Source organism: Protopterus annectens, chromosome 12.part0 (genome assembly GCF_019279795.1).
Source record: "Protopterus annectens isolate FY-2018-M chromosome 12.part0, PAN1.0, whole genome shotgun sequence".
NCBI classification, from domain to species: domain Eukaryota; kingdom Metazoa; phylum Chordata; order Ceratodontiformes; family Protopteridae; genus Protopterus; species Protopterus annectens.
The window spans coordinates 235,153,326-235,165,880 of record NC_056746.1 but is presented as its reverse complement, the minus strand read 5'-3'; the positions used below and the strand labels follow the sequence as shown (position 1 = coordinate 235,165,880).

At 39.4% G+C, this 12,555-nt stretch overlaps 1 protein-coding gene across 1 annotated transcript in view; it reads right to left on the bottom strand.

Annotated features, from left to right (window-relative positions):
• Nucleotides 1-9,258, bottom strand: part of LOC122816478 (ADP-ribosylation factor-binding protein GGA1-like) — a 1,452,484-nt gene extending 1,443,226 nt beyond the window's left edge. The window contains exon 1 of the mRNA XM_044089299.1: nucleotides 9,200-9,258. Coding sequence (XP_043945234.1) covers nucleotides 9,200-9,239 — 40 coding nt within the window. The 5' untranslated portion in view covers nucleotides 9,240-9,258. The remainder of the gene's footprint in view (nucleotides 1-9,199) is intronic.
• Nucleotides 9,259-12,555: the final 3,297 nt, after the last annotated feature.

Sequence of the window (12,555 nt, the reverse complement as noted above, 5' to 3'; positions counted from 1 at the left end):
TACATAAATGTAAGATTATCTAGGTCATATGTGATAATTTAATAAAGAAAGATGTTTCATGTTAAAATAAAGCAAAGTGTTCAAGAAAACACTTAACTAACAACTACTCAATAGCAACTTTGTTAGTGTCTTAGAGATACAGGCTACATTTGCAAACCACCTTCTCCTTCACATTCTCCTTCCAGTCTAATCATACTGTCTGTTGCACAGATAATAACCTATATTTCACTCATCTAGGCCTTAAACATTGGTGAGCTTAACCACTGAAGGGAAAGCATGACATGTGATGTAAGGAAAAGAAAGCGAGGAAAGAAAATATATGCAATGTTTGAAAATGAGCAAATAAAGGGGGTGTACAACCCTGAAGACATAATAAAACTGTATTTGTGCTTTACTAACACCTGCAAGCATCTCAGCTTACTAAACATGAAGCTACTAATGAAATGGTTACAGTAATGAGCATGTCACATGATACACAGAAATTACAGTCAATTCAATTTGCAATACATGCCTCAAGGAGTACAGATCACAGCTACTTTTTGTTTAAACATACTGACATGACATGACATCAGAAAGTGTGAAATACTTCTTACAGTGAAGAAATGCATTTGCATTCCATAGTTTCTGCATCTGTACCTACAGAGACAAAAGCAGTCTCATTAGCTCAACAGGAGATTGTGTGACCTATTTCCACACCATGTAGTTGGATTAATTTTTGCAATACCGACACTGTAGTGCAGCATAAAGGGCGTTTTCAACTCCTGAGTGTGTCTTGCTTTCGATGAAACATTAAACAAGGCCCCATCTGCCTGCATATTTTACAGACTGACCCTGTCCATAGGGGACATAGCAGCCACCCTAAGAGTGAATTTACAATTCCCCATCCATTGATCTAAACTGTATTTGAAGAGGGTCAGGGAAGAGATCTGCTTTACATGAACGAGTAGCCTGTTCGAGAGAAGGGGTAATTTCTGAGGCACATTATCTGTTTTTCGAGGATGTTTTATTCATGTCACAGACCAGGTTTAGATTCCTACATTGGGTGACCCTCGTGCAGTTCGTCTTGTGAGTGTGTAACAGTTCCATCAGGGCTGGACTTGTGAATGCCTTGCAGGTGCCTTGTAGGTTAGGCATAGATCACCACTTAATAGTCAGTAGAAGGCAGAGTAAATGGATAGAGCTTTTAGTTTATCCACATAGGACATGTTGTTTACAACCTGTACTTTTTTATAAGGATTCTCTGAGGCCACTCTAGCTGTTGCAAGTGCCTGGTCAGGTACATGCCAAAAGGTGCACTGTGCTTGATTGTTGGTCTGATGATCCTTGTGTCTGGATGCTATCCCTTTATGTACAAGCTGAGCCACACAGAAAGACTTCCTCACCACTATGAACACATAGCGATCAAAGTTCAAGCTGCTATCTATCCGAGTACCTAGATCTCTCACCTCTGAGTCCACTCATAGGGGTGTGCTATTAATGTGGAAATTGCAGGAGTATTTGACTTCCCAAATGGGTATAATTATGCAATTTTTTCAATTAAGTTTTAGGGCATGGCTCTGGCACCAATCATTTCTCTGAGTCAATCTCTTCTGAAGGATATTTGTAACATTTGGGGATTCATTGACTGATTCCAACTAGCACTCAACAGCAAACTTAGTCAACCAAAGGTATTCTACATTAGCCTTGACTTCAGAGAGGTATATTACAAACAGGAGAGGTCCCAGCACTGAGGCCTGTGGCACATCGCTAATAACTGGCCTCTTGCTGGATCTGGATTCACCCACTCTAACAATATGTGTCCTGGCCATAAGCCATTTGGCTATCCATCTGGTGATGTAGGGATTTAAGCCCAGTTTTGTGGTTTATCTATAATATCAGAGTGGAGAGCTGTATCAAATGCCTAAGCCAGGTCAAGGTAGACAATATGCACTGTTTTACTCTCATCCATGGCCATACTGACTCTCTCAATGAAGTCCACCAGAATAAGCAGGCATTACCTGCCCTTGACAAAGACAAACTGGGTTGGGTCCAGTGCTTGGAGGTTTCCTATGTTGTTATTTACCAGATCCATGAGTATCCTTACCATGGCCTTTCATATAAGACTAATCAAACTTTTGGGTCCGTAATTTCCCTGGTCTGTTTATGCTCCCCCTTTATGCAGAGGGATGACTGTTGCTGCCCTCCACTCCACAGAGACAAAGCCACGCTGGAGGTTATACAGTGGATATAAAAGGTTTACACACCCTGTTAAAATGGCAGGGTTTTGTGATATAAGAAAATGAGACCACAATAAATCATTTCAAAACAGTTCAATTGAAAAACAAACAAATTTGTTAGGGGGGGAAATGTAAAAAATAAAAAACGTACGATAAGCTGGTTGCATAAGTGTGCACACCCTTAAACTAATACTTTGTTGAAGCACCTTTTGATTTAATTACATCATTAGGTCTTCTTGGGTACACACCTGCCATCAATTAAAGAGACTCTGATTAATCCCAAATAAAGTTCAACTGTCCTAGTAGGATTTTCCTACCATTTACTCAGTTGTCTGCTGCAGCAAAAGCCATGGTTCGCAGACAGCTTACAAACCATCAAAGGGATCTCATTGTTGAAAGGTATCAGTCAGGAGAAGGGTGCAAAAAAATTTCCACAGCATTGGATATACCATAGAACACAGTGAAAACAGTCATCAAAAAGTGGAGAAAACATGGGACAACAGTGACATTGCAAAAAAACTGGACGTCCCTCCAAAATTGATGAAAAGGCAAGACATAAACTGGTTAGGGAGGCTGCCAATACACCTACAGCAACATTGAAGGAGCTGCAGGACTTTCTGGCAAGTACTGGTTGTGTACTACATGTGACAACAACATCCCATATTCTCCATATGTCTGGGCTATGGGGTAGGGTTGCAAGATGGAAGCCTTTTCTTACACAGAAAAACATCCAGGCCTGGCTAAAATTTGCAAAACAATACATCAAGTCTCCCAACAGCATAAGGGAAAATGTGTTGTGTTCTGATGAGACCAAGGTTGAACTTTTTGGCCACAATTCCAAAAGGTACGTTTGGCGCAAAAACAACACTTCGCATCACCAAAAGAACACCATCCCCACGGTGAAGCATGGTGGTGGCAATATCATGCTTTGGGGTTGCTTTTCTTTAGCTGGAACTGGTGCTTTAAACAAGGTGGAGGGAATTATGAACAGTTCCAAATACCAGTTACCTTTGGCCCAAAACCTTCAGGCGTCTGCTAGAAAGCTGAAGATGAAGAGGAATTTCACCTTTCAACACAACAATAACCCCACGCATATATCCAAATCAACAAAAGAATGGCTTCACCAGAAGAAAATTAAAGTTTAAGAATGGCCCAGCCAGAGCCCCGACCTAAATCCAATAAAAAATCTGTGGGGACCTGAAGAGGGTTGTGCACAAGAGATGCGCTCGCAATCTGACAGATTTGGAGTGCTTTTGCAAGGAAGAGGGCCAAATTTTGCCAAGTCAAGATGTGTCATGCTGACAGACTCCTACCCAAGAAGACTGAATGTTGTAATTAAATCAAAAAGTGCTTCAACAAAATATTAGTTTAAGGATGTGCACACTTATGCAACCAGCTTATTGTACTTTTTTATTTTATATATTTTTCCCTTGACAGATTTGTTTGCTTTTTAATTGAATTGTACAGGTTATAGGTCACATTAAAGGTGGGAAAAGTTTTGAAATGATTTATTGTAGTCTCATTTTTTTATATCACAAAAAATGGCATTTTAACAGGGGTGTGTAAACTTTTTATATCCACTGTAGTTTAAAAGAGGTCCTAAGCGGCATGATAGGTCCTGTTTCAAGCTATTTAAGAGGCATCCTGAGATATTGTTGGGACCCACTGTAGCCGTGCTTTTAGCTTTAGAGAGTGTAGTGGTGACCTATTTTTTTTGGTGATAGCTGATAGAGGAATGGTGGAGGGTATTTCTTGGTGGGGGTAACCAGACATGATCAGGAGGTGAAGTTTGAGCTGAATTTATCAGCCAGTAGATATGCTATATTTTCTGACTGAGTATAAGCGATGCCATCTACAACCAATTCCACACATTTCTGGGTGTTGCCCTTCAGACTGTGGACATAACTGAAAAATGCCTTATGGTTATCCTTAGCTTGGGAGACTACTTTTGCCTCAAAATTTGCTTTTGAAGACTTGACTAGTCCCCTGCTTTGCTTATTTAGACTAATGAGGGAGTTTTTTTTGCTCTTTTGTGTACATTTACTCTAACTTCTAGACAGGATTTTCTTTCTTTTGTTGTACAACCTATTTATAGCAGGTACCACCAGGGTGGCTTGTTTTTGCAGTTTGTCCTAGACTTATTTCGGTCTGGTATTGCCATTTTTATGGAACTGTTTAAATGGTTGTACAGGGCTTTTGTGTATGCCTCCATTAAGGCATCTGTGTTTTCTGGGTTTGGGGAAGCTTGGAAACTAGCAATGCTTAATAGGAGGTAGTTTGCCTTAGAAAAGTTCTTAAAGGTTTGGGGGTTACATGGGGGTTCTAGTTTATACTTATTTCAAGGGAGACTGCTTTATGATCTGATCTAACCAGTGAAGACACCACCCTTGGGGGGGGATGCTCTCCCATATTTAAGAGTACCAGGTCTAGGATATTTCTACCCCTAGTGAGAGTACAGACTAGCTTCTCCAGGGCATTTACATTGACAAAGTCCAGAAATCTTTGAGCCTGCACATTAATGGTGGTGTATGCTTCCCAGTTGATACAAGGGTAGTTGAAATCACCTAAGAGTATGGTATTGAGCTGAATGGCAAGTGATTCTAGTAAATTCAGATATGATGTATGGGTTTCCTGGTTCACGGTGGGGGACCTGTGTCTAGCAAAGGTATATTAGTGGATTTTTCCTATGGTTAGTTGGACATGAAGAAGTTCAAGCATGTCATATTGTTTAACCAGTCTTGAGGTTTGCATATCCTTTATGTAGATGGATACATCTCCATTTTTTGTCCTTTCAAGTGCAGTAGGTAATAGGAAAGTGTGAAAGGCATTATAGTCATGCACTGCCAGGTTGTTTTCCATGGCTTTGAGCCATGTTTCAGTAACCACACATTCATCAGCATCCTCCCAGGGTGAGGAGTGCTTTCAGGTGCTTGTTGAGACTCCTAGCATTGAGCGGTAATACATTTAGCATATCCTGAGTAGATTTTGCTACATTGGAAAGTTTGAAACAAGGTCACCTAAAACTATCTTCTGACTGCACTAACCATTTGCAACATTCTGAAACTGAAACCTTGATTCACGTCTCAGCCATAGTATTTAATTTACAAAAATTCCTGGTCAGGTGCAAATATGGCCCAGAATGATCCTAATCATTAGGTTGTTCATCCACATCTCCAACTAAAACTGTTAAATCCACTTCTTCCCCTGATACAATTCATTTAAATATTCCAATTAATCACTTACTTTTATACCCCATTTAGTAGGACTATTCTATATGTCATCAATCATCTAAAACATTGGTGGGGATTAATAAATGTTGCCACAAGGTTTACACTACGTATACACTTTGAATAACCTTTCTGAATGAATAGACAGCAACATCATTGCGGTAAGGCTTTTAATGGATTTAGAAAAATTATCTCAAGGTATACACGCAGTGGATGCCTATTGTTAACCTTTATGAATTCTCCCCAATATATTCAGTACATGCAGCTCACCAAATTGCCTACCTCTGCATTACACTTTCCATTTTAACAAGTTGTTCCATTCTTAACTTGAACATTCTCTTTGGTTCTTGATTCATAGTTTTTAAAAAAACAGTGACAGAACACTAAGTATGATGCTTTAAGAACTAAGAAAACAAAACAAAAAAAAAAATTGGTTGCCAACTCCACCATCTAACACTGCAAACTACCAATGGTTATATCCTAAGTTTATATGTGGCAATATTTCTTCTTGAGATGTCAACATTTCTGTTAATAAATACTACACAGAAGTGAAAATCATATCTCTCAACCTACAGACACTGAAGATAGGTACAAAATTTCTTGGAAAGTAGGGACATGCAGCCAAAAATGTGGGTACCTAATACTGACTGAATACTGACTAACACATTATTCCTCTCACTTCCAGAAGGACTGTGGGATACTACTCAAAAACAAGTTTAAAAATTGACAGTGACAAAAATACACACAAAAGGATAAAAACATTATCAAAGACACAGTTTAAAATCTCAAGACATTAATGAATAATATTTCAAAATAATCTACTTCATAAAGTCACTTATTTTAGCTTTGGAAAAAGAATATGAAACATGTAAATCTTGCTTCTTTAAATTATTGGTGCCATCAGTACATAACTCCCAACAGTACCTCATTATGAGAAAAATTCCTCATTGTGAGTCTTAAAAAGTCCATGTTCCTCAAAGTTCTACTTTGAAAGTAACGGTCACACATTCAGTATTAGGATTTTTAACTGATGTTGTTGTTGTCTTTCGGCTTTTCCCAGTTAGGGGTCGCCACAGCGGAACTCCGGTCTGTTAATGATTGGCAGTAGATTTTGACGAACGTCGAGGTGCCAGCTCGATGTTCAACCTTCAACGAAGGCACGCCCATTTACGCATGTCTTTTGAACGCCCACCCAACCGCGAGGAGGACATGCAGACTCCACACAGAAGGCACTCCCTGCACTCCAGCCGAGAATCGAACGGGAGAACCTTATGCTGTGAGGCAACAATGCTACCGCTGCACCACTGTGGATGTAGGATTTTTAACTGATATCTATGGCAAATAATTACATCCACGGTGGTGCAGCGGTAGCATTGTTGCCTCACAGCAAGAGGTTCTCCCGTTTGATTCTCGGCTGGAGTGAGGGGAGTGCCTGCTGTGTGGAGTCTGCATGTCCTCCCCGCGGTTAGGTGGGCATTCAAAAGACATGCATAAATGGGCGTGCCTTCGTTGAAGGTTGAACGTCGAGCTGGCACCTCAGCGTTCGACAAAATCTACTGTCAATCATTAGCGGACCAGAGTTCCGCTGTGTCGACCTCTAACCGGGAAAAACCGAAAGACAACATCTATGGCAAATAATTATGAATCACATTAATTCATCAAAAGAACTCTTTATAAGTAGAACCCAGAAAATTCTAACCATCCTGTGAGCTTCCTAGTTGAAGTACACAGTAACCTTAGTAAGCATTTCACTATACCTCTCAACCTCTTAGTGCAAGAAATCTGAACAAAGCCCAACACAATGGGGGGGACAAAGGCCCAAAAATAGGACATATTTTAAATATTGCTCTTATAAACTTAAAATGTCACTAGAGTAACAGGGTTTGTTTTAACATACGTTTTTCTAAAGGATTTGAAGTCTGAAACTCAAATGTATGTCATTATTTGGTGACTTCAGTCCTCAGATCATCCCAGTGATTTGCCAGAAAACAACAAATTTTATGAGGAACAGACCAAAAATATAAGACAATCAACATTCTGCAAAAATCTGGACAGTTGAGAGAGAATGCTTTTCATGTTTTTGTCCATTTGACCACATTATGAGAGGTAGTGTTCCGCATTCTCAATATGGAAGGTTGAGAGCTATGTACAAGTATGTTGGTCATGTAGTCTGGCTTCCTGTATACTAAACAGCTTCAAAATCCTTTATGACGGAATAAATAAGCTTCAGAAAATCGTGTGAAGGACTAAATCAAGTCTGAAAATAGGAACATACTTCCAAGAATAAGCACACTATATGAAGGAGCAAATCAATCCTGAAAACTGGTACCTTCTTCCAAAATGGATACAGTTGAGACTGAGAGATGAGCCTCTGTTTTGTGATTTTTTTTTCTTCATAGGGATTTATGCATCTTCCACAATTACACATCACACTTTTGCAACTGTGACTGATTTGGTGGCAGAGGTGCTTACAAGAGCCATAGCAAAACTAGCATCCACACCTCTATACCTTTTCAGCCTGTGCTTAGTTTGTCACACCAATTCTTTCTCTTCTTCCACTTCCTCCTGCCTTCCTTCCTTATAAATGCAGAAGCTTGATGTCTGATCTGCATAACCACTACAGCCCTGAAATATTTATTTTGCCACGCACTGTTACTAAAGTGTCACTTCAGTGAACGTGAAATATGCATACATACCTACATTAATACCACAAAAGTAAAAACAAGTCACTTTTTATTCCTTTTGTGCTTCTTTTAATCACAGTTGCTTTAAAGCCATCTGCAATACCTCAGACCTATTCAATTTACAAGCCTCTTTCCTCATTTTTGCACGTGGGGTCGGGTTATCACTTCAACAGTGACAATCACAATGACGGCCACCAACTGTTCCTACATTTGCTTCAAAGGAACGCTATATTCCAATGCCGTCGTTAAAACGGTACATACCGAAATATACACGTATTTCAACCAGATTCTCACTAAATATTGCAGATATACCATATCTGCACCCTCCCCTGTACCTTTGCCCCCAAAATAAATTGTCAGAGTGTTTATTTTCTCAGGAGTAAGTGAGGAGTGCTATGATGACACCTGTCCCGTCTTCATTACAGCACTGAAGGAAAAGCATAGAAACTTCTCACATACTACCCTCGAGGCTCGAGCTGTACTTAACCGTTGCCTGACAGAATGTGACATGTGTCGCACTTAACTAGCACCCTGTTTATATACCCTGTTATGTGGGCATGTTACTACCTGCATTTTATTTGTCACAGCAGTTCCTGCTCTCGTCAGAGCGCAGCATGTCCGCAACATGGGGCTTTTTGGAGTACAAAAAGAGGAACCGCTTCACCAGAGACGAATCATCACATTATGAACTATAATAATCATTATTGCCACAGCCTTTACGAGTTAGTTTTAGGGTAATGTATCATAACGGGACTGTTAATAATGTATACCTAGGGCCGCCGATAACGAGCATACATTGTCTTCATACAACTAATAATACAATAAATACTACAACATTCCAAAGACACAAGGTTTTATAACTAAAAAAAATTTAATTAAAATGCTCAAGCCACCAGTCAAATCTCTCACACTTCAATAACTTTTTGCAAACTTTCAACCATGATAAGAAACTAAAAAGAATAACAACCCCAAAAATACACACTATAAATCATAGCGTGCTTTACAGCCAGCTGCTGCTGCCTGCAATAAGGGACCAAATCTTCGCAGAGCAGAGAAAACAGAAACAACTTACTCAGCCAATACTCCAAAGAAAATTCTTTGACAGCCGCCATCTCCTGTCACTTTAAAAATTGAAGCTACTTTGCTACTTGGTGACGCAATGCCAGCTGAGTTGCATGTGACTTATGGGACTCCACCCTTCTGCCCACCTTGTAGCGGGAGAAATTTTTTTTTTAAGTTTTGAAGGTGGAGTTCAGCGTCCAGGCCAAATACTAGTAACAACAAAGACAAGTTGCATTATGATAGTACTAGCCAGATTCAGCATTGATGGCCTGCTATATCCGGTCAGCGTAGGGTTGCCACCTTTTCAAATGCCCAAAATGGGACATTCTTTGATACAAACGTCAGATTTTGCAGGCTGAAACATACCCACGGCCAGTACAAAAGACAAAACTTCACTTTTTTTGCCTAAATAAAAGCTTATTCTTGCAGCATTTTAGTTGCTTATTCTGTTTCGTATAACTTGTAGGTGCTTAATATACAGAATAACTTTTATGCAGCTATTACATAAACTATAGAAAATAATCTTGCCCTAAAATCTCAGGACATTTGCTATTTTTACAATTTCTTTACAGGACACAACTGCCCAAAGAGGGACTGTCCCTCGCAAAGTGGGGCAGGTGGTAACCTTAGGTCAGCGTTAGCTCCCTCCCCACCAGTGCTGGGTCCCGCAGATAAACGCATTCGAAGTTGTACGTGTTACTGTATCTGGCGTTTTGTAAAGCTGTACACTGGCCAGGAGAAACATTTCTACCCGTTTTACTATATAAAAATATGAATAATATGAAGAACCATTTAGTGTAGGGGGTTGCAAGACATTTTGGGTGTCTGTAAACTTGTAACATCACACCTGTTCAACCAGTGAACATTTAAAAAATCATGGCAGAGGGTACGAAAAAGGAGCACTTACACATCAGAATTGTTTTATATAATGGATCGTATCTAATTAGTGGTAAGGTGTCTTTGCATGAGCTTAGTTTATTTATTTAGTAAGGTATGTACTCATAAACTGGTCTGGATTTATGAATAACAGTGTAAATCTAGGATGAGCAAGGTTTAAATATGAGGTCCTCAATCATAGACTTAAGAAGTGTGCTTATTCCATAATAGTTTTGTGCAAAATTTGGAAGAAATAAAAACATTTTCTGGCCTTTGTCTTTCTCAACCATTGGACTTCCAAAGTGGAACAGAAATTAACACTTCACCATTTTTCCTTTTACTGCCTATATTACATGTAGTTAACAGTTCAATAATGCAACACACAGCTTCTGTCATCTATATCATATTCTAGTTTAAGACTGAAACAATACTAATTTCATATAGGTAAACACCAGGCTAATGACCACCAAGGCCATCATAAAGCTAGCTAGGCTACCCATTAGGACAGAGTATGTTACTCAGGAAGTTTCTAAAGGTTATGGGGGGGAGGGGTTATGTTAGTTTGGGCATAGTTGCTGCCTGCCTCTATTTATCAGGGATATGGAGGCTAAACCAGGAGCTAATTTCCAATTTCCCAATCCACTGGCCAAGGTTACACTTAAATAGCGTTAGGGATGGACTCTGCTTTACTTGGATGGGAAGTCTGCTCCAGAGCACTGGGATCCTCTGAGACACATATCTGTCGTGCTAACACATTCAGTCATTGTCACAAGCAAAATTTAAATCCTGGGATCTAATGGTTATGATGCTGGTTGTTTTGCAGATGTGCAAAAGATCCATCAGAGGTGGATATGAGGATGACTTGTATACTAGGCATAGATTGCCTCCCAGTAACCTGTAGAAGAACAATTATAGAGATATGATTTTAGGATGATCCATATAGTACAATGTTTTTACATCCTGGTAAGGAACCACTGTGAGCATTCCAGCTGTTGCATATGTCTGGTCAGCTACGTGGATACTCTGTGATGGGTCTGATAACAGCTGAATAAAGTGGCACGATGACTTTCTTGGACCAGGACGTCATGTCCTTAATTATAAGTTGGGCAGCATTGAATGATTTTATTAATAACTTGGCCACATGTTGGTCAAAAGCCTGATTACTGTCTACACATGTTCACAGATCCCTGACTACCAGGTCAACTCTTAGGGATGTCTTATTGAGGGAATAATTATACTGGGTGGCCATTTTCCCAAAAGGTACTATAATGCATTTCTTGGCATTGAGTTTTAATCCATGACTTTGGCACCAGTCATTTGTTAGACCCTCTTGTAAGACATTTATCTTGTGGGGGGACTCTATGATAGCTTCCAGATTGCAGTAATCTGTGAACTTGGTCATTCAAAGGCACTAGATATTAGCCTTTACCTCCAAAAAGTAGTCTGTCTCTTAGTGGAGGTGGTCTCACCAATTCTGATTTCCTGGGTCCTGTCTGTGAGTCAGCTGGCAATCCAATGAGATATGTAGGGGTTTATGCTCAATTTGGTGAGTTTTTCAACAGTATCCAAGTCAGGTATTGTATCAAACACCTTAGCCAGGTCCAGGTAGGTGGTATGACAAAAAAGTCAAGAACCAGCAGACAATGCACATAAAAGTCATGTAGTCCGAGTAATCACCACCGCAGCTGCCAATATCCACAAAAGTCTTTAACACAGTTATTGAGCGCTTTTGTCTCAGTAAGAAGAGACTTCATCAGAATAACAAATAAGGCATAAAAAAGGCAGTTTAAATACTAACATCAATTAAAATTCAATCAATGAGCTGTGAAATGCAATTCAAATCTTTCATACATCAATTAATTATTTAAAAGAGCCTGGGTAGGATCAGCACAAGCAGCTCTTTGCAGCATATGTTAAACAATATATATTTATCCAATAAAAAACAAATATACCTAAATGATTTGCTATATTTTATTTGCTTTTTCATGTAACATGGGAACAATGGAAATTGCATCATTCAAGCATGGGGGGAATATTGCAGCTAACCTAAGCTGCCATTCTGTTTCTTTTTTCTTTAAAATATTTTTCCAATCTCCCCCCCTGCCATCCAGTTTAATGATTTCCACTATCCCGAATAAAAACGTATTAAAGTTGGAACAAGTCTGAGAATGGTTGTGCAGTGCACTATTCTGCTTCCCATTTTTGATAGCATTTACATGTTCGTATATTCTACATCTTAATTTAGTCTTACCTACATAAAAGTAAAAACATGTGGTACAAACACTTACTGGTCCTGCAATTATCCTTTTTAAAATAAACTCTACTATGCATTCTGTTATTTAGGGTAATACATTTTTCCTTAAAAATAAAGGGGCACTGACTGCAAGCTCCACAAGGCCTTGTACTGACATCTATTGTGCTGGAACTATCTATCCTATGTTCCAGGAGCATCTTGAAGTTTGCTCCTGTATTATATACAAATTTTGGTTC